The 17036-nt window shown below is 41.0% G+C and overlaps 1 protein-coding gene across 2 annotated transcripts in view; it reads left to right on the forward strand.

The window, feature by feature from the left end:
- Positions 1-17036, forward strand: part of LOC112563597 (protein slit-like) — a 70434-nt gene that overhangs the window by 38669 nt on the left and 14729 nt on the right. For both annotated transcript variants that reach the window (XM_025237706.1, XM_025237707.1), the window contains exons 12-25: positions 1114-1185; positions 3606-3677; positions 6034-6197; positions 6472-6622; positions 6856-6930; positions 8526-8597; positions 10935-11006; positions 13090-13161; positions 13376-13447; positions 13747-13910; positions 14635-14694; positions 14963-15095; positions 15456-15524; positions 16924-16995. In XM_025237706.1, coding sequence (XP_025093491.1) covers positions 1114-1185; positions 3606-3677; positions 6034-6197; positions 6472-6622; positions 6856-6930; positions 8526-8597; positions 10935-11006; positions 13090-13161; positions 13376-13447; positions 13747-13910; positions 14635-14694; positions 14963-15095; positions 15456-15524; positions 16924-16995 — 1320 coding nt within the window. The remainder of the gene's footprint in view (positions 1-1113; positions 1186-3605; positions 3678-6033; positions 6198-6471; positions 6623-6855; positions 6931-8525; positions 8598-10934; positions 11007-13089; positions 13162-13375; positions 13448-13746; positions 13911-14634; positions 14695-14962; positions 15096-15455; positions 15525-16923; positions 16996-17036) is intronic.

A 17036-nucleotide genomic window follows, 5' to 3' on the forward strand; every position in this document is an offset into this window, starting at 1 on the left:
TGCAGAGAAATCAAACTATAAGAATTCAGCCAGGACATGAAATATGTCACGTGATAAGGGATAACAAGCTTTTTGTTCACGTGTCGGACAGAAACGGATGTCAGGCGTCTTCCGTGAATGGAGCAAACTCCAACTCGACTATCTCCAGCAGGTGTTTGATGTCTTTTGGATGTGTATATTGCGATAAAAAGAGGGCAGAGTTTCCTCCTCTGCCCTTTCAACCTCTGACACGTGCTTGGCGATAGAATCTGACTTCAGAGAGCACGCAAAGGCAATATTTAGAGATATATCAAAGCCTGCCCTTCTAGATGAGCGTGCATTCTGGAGCCAGTGGAGCAGGGAGCTCCTCTACTTCCTTGCAGGATGAGATCCGCTTCGTTTGGTCATTTCTTCAATATCAACAGCAGTTCCGGCAAATCTGTTTGATTCACCTCATGGTTCCCTCTTCTTTGTTTATCCATTAATTAATTTTTTTATCGAATAAAAGGGAGTAGGAAAGTGGTGGATAAGTATAAAAGAAGAGAGAAAGCCATCATGGAAGGCTTGTTTCTCCAGTTGGTTCGTCCTGTCTGCTTCACGTTCACTCACATTCTTAAACCAGTTAAACATTGTAATATGCTTGTTCTTCCCTTGGCTGTAACGATGACTGGCTTTATTGTATCAGACATTGTTATTGTTTGTTTTTGTTGTTCTTCTGATGTTGTCAGTTAGGGAAATGTCTGACATGGACACTCCCCAGTTTTTTGTTTTTTTTTACTTTTGCCAAAAAATGGAAGACACATGCACATAAATGCAAACAGTTGTTCCAACGCTTATGCATCTCTCGTGAACTGTGCACACGGTACACACAAATATAAATGTTTTAAATGTAAAATTAAAGTGAACGGGTTGAACAAAGACGGCGGGAATGCAATGCAAGGAGAAATGAATGACTGGCGGCGTGGAAGTCAGTGACGGACGGACGGACGGACGTCACAGCGGACAGACATATAGAATGGGTAAACGGTTCATTCGACACAGTGTGCGCTTTTACATTTCTATTTCTTGAATAAATTTGTTGCAGTTGCTTAGATTTTTACCGGAATACCCTTTCTGTACAATACTGTTTTGCAGACTGCTGAATGCCAACCGCATTACCTGCCTCCGTCTGGATGTATTTAAAGACCTCCAGACATTGCATCTCTTGTAAGTAATTATCTGAAATGTGAGTCAGTTATATTTCGAATGGGTGTTTAATGTTCACTATGGTTACCGACCGCTAGACAAGATGGCAGCTCAAAATATAATATTTAATAAACTTTTGAATTTCCCAGTCCTGACTTTGTATTAATGATTGCTCTGTACTCGAGGAAGAAACATATTTTTTTTCTACAGATAAGTATCTACAGATAAGTATCAAACAACTCGTAAGTTCTTCTACTTTGTTATTTTAAATATTCGGGTTTTTTCAAGTTTATTTCAAGCTTTAAAAGTTTATAAATAAATACTCGTACGCATCAATAAATAAATATAAATAAATAAACTGTTGATTTTAATGAAAGCAGAACTGTTTGACATGTTTAATGAGACGGTCGTCACGTGGATGAACTGTGGTGTGCATATGCCACAAAGGTCGCACTTGCACCTGCAATAACTCATCCTGTCTTCCTATCTGCCTTTTTACATTAACCTTTGACCCTCCTCTCCTAATTTTGCCTTCAAAATATTTTTCTTGTTTTACCCTGCAAGGTTTTTCTGCCACTCAGTATCGTGATATGCCGAATTCTGAATTTTTAAATTCCCTAGATAAACTAAGTGATACTTGCCAGTGTGCATTTAGAAAGCTGCATAGCATCTACCTGAAATATTCGTCTGTTCCGAGCATGCCGCGCTCCCTCAGAGCCCAGTAATAACATAATTCCGCGCATTTTATTCACGACGGGGGAAAAAGTTTCTTCGAATCTTCTAAACACAAGATTTATAGGCACAATAAATCAGGTGAGCACCGAAAGATAACTGCTAAAGACAGGAACTATATCTTTGGTAGATAATAGGACTGTTAGTGAGTAAACCGTCTGACGTCAGGCGCAGAAATCTGCTTTGCCACTCATCTCACTGCAATTCTGCTCATAAAAGGGGTGGTAAAGGGGTGGATGTTGGTGAAGGGGTAGATGTTGGTGAAGGGGTGGATGTTGGTGAAGGGGTAGGTGTTTGTAAAGGGGTGGGTGTCTGTGGAGGGGTGGGTGTTTGTGAAGGGGTGGCAAAGATGGTGGAAGGGGTAGAAATTAACTTTATATTCCCTGGATGTATAAGCCCAACGTGGGTTTGTGCTTTTAGGCGCTGTAAGCAGGTGCTCTTCTGTTGATCAAAGCAGCAAAGGGTAAACATTGGCAACCCCGTCAAATGTTTCTCAGCCCCGAAATCATCATCTTGAAACTCTTTCTTCGGATATTGGACGAGTCTATACTTACAGGGGTAACGGGATGTTTAATGAATGAAGAAGCCTAATTTTTTTTTATAATTTTTTTATCCCTTTATCTCATTCACGTAACACTCGTCACCGTGAATTTTTTTTTTATTTTAGGAAGAGATTTGACCGTTGCGGAATTTAAACAGGCGTGGGAATGATTTGACAGGAAAAAATACAACGGTAAATAAGGAAGTGGCATCGCCACGTATCACGACTCGAGACCGCATCAGCCTCCACATCTGGAAGCTGCGAAAGATGGATTCCAGCAGAAACTTGGGACAGGTCCATACTGTTCTTCCACTGAAGTGGGACTTCATTTCCTTGATAACGTTTGGTTTCTGTCATATCCGACATTCAGTGGCTGTCCTTACTCTGTATAACGAACTTTGACCCTTCCTCCCCGTGTCATAATCTTCAGCTTCTTGAAGAAAAGCAGTGGACTACATGGACATAGCCGTGTGATATTAGTCATACTCGCTTTACTGATATTTTCAAAGTACATTAAAAAAAACTTTAAATAATAACGATAAATATTATCTCATTCATCTTCCAATCAACATGAAGATGTGCAGCTGTACATCACGGACCCACACAATCTTGTTGAGATAATGATACGAGCCCCCAAACCGGAAAAATTTAGAGTAGGAGTGGCAGCTGATCTTCATTTTTTGTGTTTTTCCCCGAAAACCCATATAATTCAGAGACAGTTCTCTCAGAATTGTTGAGATTAGTGACTGCAGAGTTCATGTACGGGGCACCGTGTGTGAAATGGAGGGATGGAAACAGATCACGTGACTCCCAGAAGCCGTTGCCGATTGGAAGAAAGCTCTCATTGCCGGCTTCCGCAGACAGTCTGTGGAAATGTTTCCGCAAACCTCTAATGAGTTGTTAAAAGGCTGAGACACATTTGTCAGCTCGCTCTCCCAATCGTTCGCGAGCTTTTTGTCAAATTTCTGTAAAGAAACAAACGTTAGTCTTTTGTGTCTTTTCCGCCTCTCTCTCTCTCTTTTGTCTTCGTATAATATGTTCTTAGAGAGACAAAGAATGAGTTTATTCATGTGGTGTGTATTTGAAGTTTTTTTATTAATAATTTTAAATCATTGTATATCCGCAACAATGTCAGCAAAACTTTTATATTAGACTTACTCTTTTTCAGGTCTTTGTACGACAACAAGATACAGTCCCTGGCTAATGGAACTTTCGCTCCTTTGCGAAGCATTCAGACTTTGTAAGTACCCTGGAGTATGTATCTACACACACTGTCCTTCTTATTGTTATTATGTCTTCAAGGAACGGTGGTGGTGGTGAATATCGTTTCCTATTATTAGAGAATACTGAGTCTCGGAGGAGGGCAACATTTGAAAACAAGCAGGTTTCTTTAAAACCATTATAAACATAGAAAAGAATCTGTTTGCAAACAACCAAAGGTCGTGTAATCCCCATCACAAATATGACATCCCGACTTCTGTTTAGACAAGCGAAGGGGATCACGTGACCCGGGGTCATGGCGTCGCCCCAACCCAGTGCGGACATGTCGACACGTAGTCATTGCACGTTCGTGGTTGCCCGCCCGCACTATGTGCACCTCTTTGCAATCCTTTAAGCTCTTTATTCATGGTTTAGGTCATGTCGAGGTCAGATCGGGGATAAGAAGACATGGAGACAGGTGTGCACAGTGATTACTTGTTTCCATGACCTGTCTTGCCCTTTAGTCATTGCTACTGGTCAGTTTGTTGAATGGCGACCGGCAGACAGGGTTTCTGGTTTCTTTTTTTTTTCTCTACAAGCTTAAAGAACTACTTATCACTAGAAATAGACAAGAGCTGACTCCTAGGGGACATCCAGAAGGGACAGAACTTCGCTGATTTCCCGGCGGGTTTGTAGAATTGATTAGAACTGAGAGTGAACCAGAGAGAGAGAGGAGGAAGAGAGGAGAGAGAGAGAGGGAGGAGAGGCTTTTCGTGTTGCTGAGCTGTGGCGAGGATCTATTCCTAGCTGCCTGTGATTAGAAAACCAGTTGTTTTATTAGAGATGTGTTCTGGTGTCAGAGATTGCATGGAACTGGCAGAAGATAAAAGCTTCAGAGCTTGTCTTGTGAAGAGGATAAGGTCCCTTTATCTAACACATCAAAGCTGAAATGAAATGCATGGAAACATTAACGCCACTAAAGCCGGGCACTTGGTGGTTCTGGTCTTATGATCCAGGAAGTCACGTGTGGTTTTTCTCTCTTTCCTGTTTCTTATGATGCTGTGTCTGGCAGAAGGTCAGAACCATGAATGGGAGATAAAGAAACACTGCATGGTACTTGACTATAAAACATGAACTTAATAGGTAACTTGAAAGAAAAGAAAATAATTTTTTGTGTGTGTGTGCTCGCGCGTGTGTGTTTTTTTTTTCTCTTTCTCATCCCCCTGTGTGTGTGGAAGGGAAGATACCTGCTCGCTCCCGTTCAGAATGGAATGAGTGAGATTTATGAATCATGTTGAATGTAGAGTCAAGGAAGGTGTGGAGATGGAAAGTAACTGGCTCAAAGGTTGTCAGCTACGAAGAAATCCAGAATAAAAAAACGATGAACAAATGTCATAACTGAACGAACTGTCTATTTAGCCAACTAATCCAGAATTAAAATAATGGACTCCAGAACGATCCATACGCTGCAAGTTTGACATTGGGAAAAAGGGAATGAGCAAATAAAACACAGAATAAACTTCAGCAGACAAGACAAATGTGAAAGTTTCCAAAAATGAACAAGCAACGAAATTTAGACAAACAAAACAAATGTTCTCACTGATCCGAAACTAGTGAATTGGTTTCCTTGCTTAAAACCGAAGAGTTGCCATACTAAATTTACTTATTTATGTCGGGTAGGGGTACCCTAGGGGTAAGCGTACTACCGGTTGAGAACCGCGGGTCTATACAGTAGTTTCAGAGCAATGTACTCACTAACCGCCAGAGAAGAATATGTAAAAGTGAAAGCAAAAGAGTTCGCAAAGCCGGTTTAAGTGTCCATCCCAGGCCGGTCCAGGTTTATTTTGCCGGAGATCATGGACACGGGCGCCGCCTGTCGTCAAGACGCTGCCGCACTCCATCTTCCCTCCCTCCTCTCCGTAACGACGACGTTTTACATCGCGCCAGGCTGCGGCGACAAAGAGGCGCGAGGGCCTCAAAGGAGGCCGGGACTCGGCAGTGAAAGATGAGGGCCATGGGTCTCGCCCTCCACGATTCTAAGGCGTGAAACTGCCGTTCCAGAGCCCGGCCACGCTCGCCTTTGAACTTTCTGAGTTTAAAAGACAGCGGGATTAATAAACTTGGCTAAAAGGCGCGCGTGCGTGTGTAGTCTGTGGTCCACTCTCGCATACTCTCACGCGCTTGCATACATGTCCGTGTGTGTGTGAATGATGTTTAAATAAATGAAAGTGAACGTGTACCGCCACCTGTAGTAGGCAGTCCTGCTGAGCATCTGTTTTTCTTTACAAATTTTCATTCTTAAGAACAGAAGAAACATGGTGTCCGAAAGAACAGGATTTAATAAGAGGAACATCTCGCTTCTGTTCGTCTTTCAAACTTTTGTTATTTATTTACAGACATCTGGCTCGGAACCCTTTCATCTGTGACTGCAACCTTCAATGGTTGGCTGACTACCTGAAAGTTAACCCCATCGAGACCAGCGGCGCCAGGTGCGAAACTCCTCGCCGCATGAGGCGCAAGAAGATCACAAGAGTGAAGCCTCAAAAGTTCAAATGCAAAGGTGAGTCTAAGACTTTCCACTGGTCCCTTACAAAGGGTAAGCTGGTTCCTTCTTCACTGTTGACAAGCCCCTGCTCGGGTTTTTTGAAGACCTCATGGCGTGCATCACTTTTCAGTTTTAAGTCCTTTTACCGCTTTAAGAATAATTTCCATCTCAAGGGTTAGTCTAAAGTGCCCACTACATGACCAAGATCCTGCAAACAAGGATATTTCAGTCTCTTGACTTATTCGATGCATAAATACTTTAATATTCCTCCGTTTGGCTGACCACGTAGGTGCTGAGGTTCATCGCACCATCAATGCCGGCACGTGCATGATCGACCGCGAGTGTCCGCGGGACTGCGTGTGCATCGGAACGTCCGTGGACTGCTCGGGGCGAGGTTTGGATGCCATCCCCAAGGAGGTGCCCATGTACACGACGGAGCTGTAAGTACCTCCCCATCAACAGGCTCACAAGCTTTTCCATCTGTAACGAACCAACATGCCGAAAGGCAAATTGAACATGATGAAATGAGACTAACGTTTCGGATTCGAATTTGTCAAGATTTTAAAAAAATATTTTGTTATTATGCTTGTTGATGGTGGGTTTTGTGGTAGTAGTGGTATTAATAGTAATAGAAGAGAGGTGAAAACAAATATTATTATTCTTTTTCTTTTAGGAAACTGAGTTCGAATCAGATCACAAGACTCCCCGCCGACGGGCTGTTCGAACGCCTTCCAAACCTTCAGATTCTGTAAGTAGTGTTGTCCTTGATTCTGTTCCCTGTCTCTCTGTTCATCTCTTTGTCGGTTCACCTGTCTATGTGTCTCCCTCTTCATTAGAACATCTTCATTTGATGTGGTTTGCTGGGACATATAGATGTAAATGACAAAGTGCACGCCATTGGTTCATTTGTAGGCTAGCAAGTAGCTACCTCTACGAATATTTTTTACTTAAGTGGCGAATAGCTGTTCACAAACACGTGCACTTACGTGATGCAATTATTTCCATTTTGAAGAAAAAAAAAAGTAATAATAATGAAGCAAAACGGAAGTGAGAAAGGCGTGACGCGGTGGTCCTACCCGGCTTTTGCTAAGTTCCTATCAAAAATTTCCCTAATAAGGTTATATGTCTGTGCGATCAGTTTTCTTCTCAGCAGTACAATAATTTTTTCCCCATATACGGATGCATTCTTGGAGTGTGATGTAATGTACAGTTAAGAAAAATGTTATAAAAATATCTCAGCTGTCATTCTACATGATGGATGTCAACCACCTCTCTCTCTCACACACACACATATTCTCCTCCTCCCCTATTTATCTGATCCACCCCTATTAATCGTCTCTCCCCGTAATCGGTGAGTTGTGGTTGTGAGACATTATAAAACATCCGACACGCTTGACCTCGCGTCATGTGTGACGTCAGCGTAAAACAATCGGACCATTAAAGTCTTACCTGTTCACCGCCGTGCCCTCGGCACGCTCGGAATAGAGTCATAAACCTCCGCACTCACACCTGCAGGTGACGCATGGCTGGCTGTGTGTGTGACGTGGAATGTGCAGTTCACTCGCCACTGGGCCTCCAGACGGAGGATGGTGTCGCCAACTTTTTTAGTCACTTAACGGGATATGCATTTCAGCCTCGTGCTCTCCTTCTTTGCTTTTTATCTCCATCTCTTCCCCATGGGGAGTCCAAATTTGAATTTTATTTCCAATCGTTAGACTGTAAATACTGCATCATGCTCAGCCCAAAATTAGAACACACACACACACACGCACGTGTAGAATGCCTATGTCTACTTCAGCATCACATGTAGTAAGTGTAAATAAATTACAAGTTAGTTCCTTGTGATTACTGCGCACTTTTATCTCTCGCTTGCTAGGGACAACTTTCTTTTTACAAAGACGTTCTTCTTTGGGGAAAAAGTGAAGAGTTTTTTTTTTCTAAAGGACGGCTGGTGGAAAATAATAAAGAAGCCTGAACGAAAGAAGAAACAGGCATGATTGTTCATTTTATAGACTCGCCCGACAAGATTAATTGAAAAGACGCTTCGTCGAGTGTTGTAAAATGTTCGGCAACAGTCCTAGAAGCTTTCGTGTGTAAATAACCAAGACTTGTTCGTGTGTACAGAAGGGATGTCGAGAGATTATTTTTTTTTCTGTATGTGTCATGGCAAATCATTTAGTTTTGACTTAACGCGTCCACGTTCTCGCCACTTCCCCGTTTATTTGTGTGTGTGTGAGTACGTGCGCGCGTGCGTGTGCTAGCATGCCTGCGTGCTGTACTTAATATTTGCCTATTTAGGTGAAAACTAAGGTTTTAGATGAGTTATGCCTCGGTTGTTTTCAGGGACCTCAGTGACAACAAACTTCACGAAATCGAAGATGGAGCATTTGATGGCGCCGAAAAACTGACTGACCTGTACGTATACACAGACCTCGAAGCTTCTGTCATTTATGTTACCTATATGTATATACAGACCCCTTCCTCTCCCCATGAGAACCACGTGCACAAAAATGGCCAATTTATTTGTATTTATTTATATTTTCTACGCATAAACTCGATGAGACGGAAGCGATTTGCACGTGTACCACAAACTACGTTGCTTACAAACACGTGCAGACTTGCCTCCTCCTCATATAAACATAAGAGTCCATAAACCACTTTAATGCCTGAAAGCCTCATCCTCATCAACATCGGAAATATAAGTTGGCGCCAGAGTTGTCAAGGACAGAAATCTCTACACTGGACTCCGTGACAAGAAACACTCCACATCTGTGCTCGCCAGAACACATTAAACTTAATGTTGATTCCAATAAAGAAAGAAATGTTGCATTGTTCACTGAGAACATGTCAAAAAACTGCAGCAAACATTTCCACAGCCGTTAAATAACCGTCCTGCTAGCATCTGGATTCCATTTAGCAGGGAAAAGTTGGGAATACTTTGTGAGGAAACGCACGAAGCTTGATTTTTCTTGTGGAAACATGTGAAATAAATTATCTTCCTCGATGTAATTAAATGTACAATGTCAACATGACTTCTGTTTCGACATATATATTATTATACGAAGAGTTGGTTCTGGACGTTAGTGATGATGTGGAGTCTGAATAGTCAACAAAGCTGACAGAGGTTTGACAAAGATCGTTTCCAGTTCTAATGAACGCCATCTAGTTTTAGTAATTATTTTATAAATGTGACCAGTCGATTATAACGATGACTGTAAAAGAAAAGACCGTCGTTCGGTATTTTGCTTTCTTTGTTTGGTATTTGGGAAAACTTTGATACTGATTGACAAGTGCAGTAAACTTGTAACTGTTTGTCAACGAAGACAGAGCAGAAATGCCTCCCCTCGGCAGCCCAGATTTCAAGATGAAAGGAGTTGACATTTGACCCTTTATAGGGTCATTGTGTGCGTGCGCCCGCGGAAGAAGGAGTAAAACCATGAAGAGCAGGACCTCGGATTCCCAAGGTGTTAGGAAGGCATGTGAGGGAGTCGGAGGGTCAGCCGAGTCAAATGGCACTCACACTTTTGAGAGGATCAGAATTCCGGGCTAACCCTCCACAAGGGACACAAGCAGCCCTTTGGCAATTTCGAGATTACTTGCCTTTGGTCACTGAAATTTGCTCTCCATGTGTACATAAAATTGCCACTTTTTCAAAAAGGCAGAGATGATCATTGGGTTATTTTCTCTGAGTGCATTTCTTCCCAATGATAATTCGTAAGTTTCCAGTAAATCGCCAACAGGATTAATTTGTGCTTCAAACACTAGACGCATGATACAAAACATTTCGAAAGGATGGATTTCGTAAAAACGGTTCATGTATCAGGGGTTTCTTTTAAAGAAAACTGTATAAGGCAATCGGTACAATGATTTTTAGAAAATAAAGATGCTAACGATGCTTTAGATGCCTGGTATGTTATGGCCTCCATCATCGGAAGAGGCTGTGCCAGAGAAGATTGGAATGTGGAGCTCTTGACTCTTTCTTTCTTCATTCGATGGCTGCTGGCTTCGTGTTTCTCCACAAAGTCATCGAGAGAGAATGTGGAATTTTAACGGACACTGTCTGCATGGTCAGATGCGATGTCCACAGCTGCCATAGTAACCTGAGAACACTATTTATGGACGAGGAGTCTTCCCGTCACGAGACCCGACCCTCCGTTTTCTCGGTCCTTAGTCTTTGTTGATTAGCCTCTCGACGCCAGCGCAGCCACTGAGCATCCCATGGGGAACACTCGAGCTCGTTTCCCAGCGAGTGGTCGTAACATGAGGCCTGCCATGGAGTGGCAGTTCATCTAAGGAGCGCAAAAACAGAAAAATCCTGACAGCAGCCCTTTCATTCAGACTTATTTCGCATATGGAGCGAAGATTCCAGTCATATTCATACAGTTGCGGTTTGGAGAATCGGCCATTGGCTGATGTTGTGGAGGTGACCAGATATCGGCCCAATATATTCTTAGAAAAGGGACCAGTCTATATTTATTTCTCACTATAAGAGGCGAGAGAACAAAAGAGTAAAGAAATTCCACTAAAAGATTTACAGACGAAATAATTTATTTAAAGCAACGAATAAAGTTGTCATTCCACAATTACAGCAACAAGCAAACACGTTTGGGGCGTTCCGCAGTGTCTGTCGGTGAACCACTCGCTTGGAACGTGAATCACCTACGGACACTGCAGTGGGAATCGTTGTCCTGCAGTCGGAATAGTACTCTGACAAACGTCTGTTAACTGCTACTTGTATATTTGTGTTTGCAGACAACTGTCCAACAACGAGCTGTCGCAGCTGTCCAGCAGAGTGTTTCAAGGCTTGGCCAACGTCAAGAGTTTGTAAGTACCTCTGGCACTGCTACTTCTACTCTCATCATCGCCAACATCACTGCCATAACTTTTATCACCCCAGCAGTAGCTGCCTACATTCGGGTCAACATCATCACCACTCGCATGGCCGCCACCACCACCACCACCAACAACAACACCACCAATGGGAATACTGTAGTTTCTCTGCTCATCTTGATTGTTTTATATTCATTCATGCCTGTAATTTTAATATATTATTTAAAATGCTGTAGGGTTCAGCGCCGGAGACATTTTTCATGACAATGTCACGAATTAGGTACACGTGTATATTTTAGAGCTGTACGTGCGTGAGTGTGAGGGTGTGCGTGTGTGGGTGGTCTACCAGATCCGCCAGTGCTTAGCCGTGCACAGGAACAATTTACCTTTGGAAACTGGTTCACTGTTCGCTCACACCCAGCACCAACACCTTGTCGCATCTGTCATCGCGCTTGTGTCTCGCCAACTTCTCGCGTCCGTTGCCACATCTGCAGCCGCTATCTGCACGCCGGCTGCTGTTAACAGGGCCTGCTGCCACCAGTCACCTGATCTTCTGAGATCCGCCTCTCCCTTAAGTATCTCTTCGACCATTACCCCATTCCCTTGCATTATCTGGGAAAAAATCTAATAGTCTCCTGGGGCAGGCGGGAGGGTCAGAAAAAAACAACAAATCCAAAAGACTACAGATGACATGATGAGTTGAATCGGTGCATTTTTTTCTTGTTCTTTCAAAGGCGTAGGTTTTTCTGCTATCTTCAGTTGTTAACAAAGACGACGATTTATTGTAGGCAGAATAGCAGTAAATTTTCAGTGTTTGGCTACCAGAATCTTTTTTTTAAAAAAAAGTGTCTGGTTTCTGCAAATTATTTTTTTCTTGCCACCAGTGCACTCTGCCTGTTCTACTATAATTCATAATAGTTGATCAGTCCGTAATGACGGTAGTAATAGAAATTGTTTTAATCAAAATAAATTTTAGTCTTGTGTCTATATTACTGTGAATCTTTGAAACTATATCCATCCCCTGCAGGGTAGAGTGGGAAGACGAAATTATTCGGTAAAAAAGTCACGAACAACCACCAACCATTGATCCAACCAACCCAAAAACAAACAAGCAAACAATAAATAAATAAAAAGTATATTTGCAAACGTCGAACCTCTTGCGGATTTGGGTTGTGACCGCAGAAGGCAGTAGTTTTCCGGAGAAAAAGGGAGGGAAAGGTCAGAGCTCTTATCACTTCCACTCCTGTGACATTTGGCGCTCGGCAGCCGAACATGGAGCAATGGCCTGCCTCCGGAAAACAAGACCCCAGAGCCGCGGCGGTCTCTTCAGGTAATCGCCATGTTGCTGTCCCACATGGCGAAGGAAACAATGTCAAATGTGCATGTTGTAGCATGGAGCATGCGTGAACCACTCCCCTCTGAACAGAGGTCGTCCATTTTAGCGGTCTCCCCGTACGGCATACGACAAGAAAAAGAGGGAAAGAGGGCGGGAATGTTGTCTACCACAAAAAAAAAGAAAGATTTTGTTAAAAATCGCAGACTGTACTATCTCAGATATTAATGGGTCTGGGAATTATGGGATATTTACCTGTTTGCCCTAAGATGTCACTGCTTCATTTAACATTTGTTTAGTCAATTGATTCCCTTGTTAACGAAAAAAAAAATTAAATGAGACATTAAAGCCACGTTTGCTAAACTTTGGCCTACCTTCTTAAATTATATATGTATAAGCTGCCAAAACATTGCAAGCTGCTTTAAGATAATAAACTCATCACACGCCCAGTCAGATGGAAACCGTCCGCAGGTTCAGTGGCAGGTTGGTAACCAGTCCGTCTGTCTTGCTTTACTTTACTCTGTGATGTTCAACTGGTTTGTTACTAATACAACCTTAAAGATACCTTGATGCAGCGCAGGATTTTCTATGAGTCTGACCATGGCTGTGGTGGGTGTTTTTAAATTTTATTTCTGGATTTTTTGGGGGGAAAGGTTTGGGAGAAAAGAGTTTTACGAAAGACTGGACACCGTGCTTACTACTATATCGTATAATTTATGTCTCTTTTCTGTTTTTGATTTCCAGAATGCTTCGAGGAAATAAAATTACCTGTATCAACAATGCGACTTTTTCAGAAACATCCAAATTGCGACTTCTGTAAGTAATAAATTTTACCTGTGTTACGTAGAAATACACAAAATGTGACTTTTTGTTTATATAAACATAGAATTCGCGTGATAAAAGTAAAGTCATAGAATTATTTTTCTTGATTATGTCACTTGAAAAAAATATGTCAGTTCGAAGTTAATGATTGTGTGTGGACGGTTTTCCATCATATCGCCTGCTCTAGTGTCTGCTTCTTTCTTTGTAGGTCTCTGTATGATAATCAGATCCGCTGTATCATGCAAGGATCCTTCGACAGACTTCATTACCTTTCAACTTTGTAAGTTGAGTGTTGTGTGATTTTGTGCTTTTCTTCGTTTTTCGTTCCTTCTTCTCGGCTGTTCTTTCTGAGTTTCTAAGTTTATATCTGTTCTTTAAAAAAAAGTCGAATGGGGGTTATTTTCCACCTTACTTTCTGCTTCATTTTGTCTGTAGTTTACTCATGATTTTTTTTTTTTCCAGATGTCAGCTGTCAAACTGCATAATTAGTTTTCACTGTCATAAGCTTACTCATTCGCTGTTATCCACTAAAGTAGTTATTGCTCAATTGAGTTAGAATTTTGAGCTATGTGTGTGCAGGAACTTAATGGTGAACCCATTCAACTGTAACTGCCATCTGAGCTGGCTGGCGGAATGGCTGAGCCAACGTAACATTATCACAGGAACGCCCACCTGCACGGCACCCGGCAACCTGAAGAACAAGCCCATCCAGGAACTGAATGCGAACGATTTTGTGTGTGAAGGTAAATGAAGTAATAAAAATTAAGCAAATATTAATTAATCATTTAGAATATTTCCCCCCCCCCTTTAGTCTGAGTACCGAATATCTATGCAGGATAACGACTATGATAATTCTAAGTGAACCGATAAAAGGCAAGAAATGGTCGATGTTTCCGTCAAAGGAGTTTTTTATTTAAAAAATTGATTAAAGTTTCATCCTTTGACGTTATTAACACATGTATAATGTATCTTTTCATAAGGCATATTCGATCTTTAGCGCATGTTTATGGCTTGTTTTCCCAAAAGAAAAGGTATTTATAATGCCCAACATCACGACCAAGATAGATCGCACTCCCACAAGTGCTAGAAAAAAAAATGGATTAATGTCATCAGTCAAGCCATCCGTGTCGATTTGATAAGGCTGTACTTAAAGGGCTTTGGTATTTTCAATGAAATAATAGTATATAAGTAGAAACAACTGTGCGTGAACGAGTTTTTTTAATTTGAAGGGAGACAATGCGGTCTGCACTATAAATTTAGGCGCTGAGTATTGTGTCCCCTGAAGAAGGGCGCGGTGTTTGATGGTGGATTATCGAACTCCATAACAAACATCGAAATAGACTAGGGAACTGGTTCAGAAGCTGCATTTTATTACATTTCTTGTAATAGCACAAATTTGTATGTGCATGTGAAGAGCACTTTAAATATGTAAACATTTTATTTAAAAAGAAATCATTTACTTTCCAGACAATAATGACTTGGGTTGTCACATGGGAACACCCCATTGCTGTCCAGACAGTAATATGGGTATGTTTTAGAACTAAGTACTTTTGTTGTTTTCTGTTGATCGTGTACAACATTTTATGATCATGGCAGGAAAGTATAGTTTTTGCCTGCTGATTATTATTTTTTTTTTACCAGAGTGTGTGACATATGCAATTGTTGAGATATCCATTGATGTACATGTATGTGTGTAAAATGGTCAGCCAGCTGATGTACACTTGTAAATAATATGAAGTAACAAAATATTATGTTGCTACCATCACAACTAAATGAGTATGTTTGGCTTTCGCAGTCACTATTGAGAACAGTTGTGATCCACGAGCCTATTGCCCACCAAAGTGCACATGTACTGGAACAATTGTGAGGTGCAGTCATCAACATCTGCAAGAGATTCCAAAGTACATTCCCTTGGACACCATAGAGCTGTGAGAAACTTTGATCTTTTTCTTGTATTTAGCGTTGTATGATACAGCCAGTTAAGTGCTATTGATATGCTAGCTGTCGACGCCCATAGTATAGAAAGAATTTCTTGTAAGAAGACTTGTTAATACCCGTTATCTTCAGTGTTTCACTGGCCATGAAACAAACTAAAAGCAGTCTCAGTCATGGCCAGAGAGTAAAAGATTACCTTAAAAATACTTTGTGAGTAACAGTGAGTTTTCTTATTTTTGAAATTAAACGTTACCTCCAAAAATTATGCAGTTTCTTTTTATTAAAACTGTTCTGTTAATAAATTTAAGAGTCTTTAGTTCTATATTTAAAATAATATTAATTAATTTTTTCAGATATCTGGATGACAATGAGATTCAAAGAATTCCTCAAGAAATTGGCCTGCTTACAAACTTAAAACGCCTGTAAGCCATTGTTTTGAACAACAGTTGATGCATATTTGAATTAAAACTACATGCTTTATATGTGTATGAGTGTGTGTGCATGTGCATGCATGCTTGGATGCTTATGTGTTCACATACACATATCCAGTCACACCATTTGTTTGTGTAGCTGCATATTTGATCCATTCACACAGCTATTCATGCCTTGTATTTCTGCAGCTTTGTCTGTTCTTATAGCAAGCTTTTCTGCAGACTTTATCTCTTCTTGCTCTTCTTTTTTATTTCCTTGTCGTTTTGGTAATATTCTTTCACCAACTTCTCTTTTAGACATGGAGACTTAGTGTTAATCAACTGGTAGTTTATCTCTTTCCTCTTCTAAATTGTTCTTATTGTCTCCAAGGAGATCCAGCTCTCTTTCACTGTTTTTCTGAAGCTGATGTTCTCTTTAACTGAGTCTTTCATTGCTTGGTTAAAGTTGGTTATTGTCATTTGAATGTCATCTGTTAGGACACTGAATTTATTTTTCAGTGCTATTATAAATTTCTGTTGAGTTGCTGAGTCTTTAAGTTCATCCACATTAAAGTATGGATGCCTTTGTTCTCCTACCTTAACTTTCCTAAGCTTTAGATAAAGTTTGCCAATAAGCAAATAATGGTCACTTCCTATGTCTGCCCCCACTCTTTTGACTCTGACATCTTGAAGTATCTCCATTTTCCATTTTATCATACGTCCAATGCTAACTTTCTTATTTGGTTCAATGTTCTCACATTCCAGCAATGAATAGCAATGAGATTTTTGAGTGATAGCATGTCAGCTGTCAGGCTGAGAATGTCCTTGTGGCTTTGGTCCCCAACTGTGATAACGCCAATTATCTGGTCTGCCTCTCCACTGTCACTGTTAGATTGTCTCTAGTCTCAGTTTCCCTGACAGCATCTTTTTACAGGAATGAATTGTTAGTTCATTATTCAACTGTGACCTGGAGGACTGGTGGGTTTGTCTGATCTATACTCCTTTATCTGTCCAACATGGGTGACCCTGCCAGGAGCTTTTGCTCCCATCAGCATAGTTCTAAGGATCATCAACACACAAACCCCTGACCATAGCAAGATGGTGATCGAACAGGGGTCAGGTTCATATAAACAATAATAATGTCTTTTATGTAGAAGCTAAAAAGAGAAGCATTAAGAAAAGCTTTTGCAATCTGTACTTTTTTAAAATGAAATATAAAATTTGAAAAAGTAAGTGCATCCACCTTTTACATTACTTGATAAATGAGGCATAGTCATTAGCTGCTGGATGGATAATTGAAGCTTGAATTCAAGGATTAAACACATTGATTTCAAAGCTTTTAAGTTATTTAAAGATGACTATTATTTACTTCTGTCCAAAGAGTGATCATAACTTTTGCTTTCTTCCACAGAGATTTGAGTAACAATCAGCTGATGACACTCCCAGAAGTTATCTTTGCCAACCTAACGACTCTCTCAACACTGTAAGTTCTAATTTATAAATTTATTAACATTTACATAACTC

The sequence above is a fragment of the Pomacea canaliculata genome, linkage group LG5, assembly GCF_003073045.1.
Source record: "Pomacea canaliculata isolate SZHN2017 linkage group LG5, ASM307304v1, whole genome shotgun sequence".
Classification (NCBI taxonomy): Eukaryota; Metazoa; Mollusca; class Gastropoda; order Architaenioglossa; family Ampullariidae; genus Pomacea; species Pomacea canaliculata.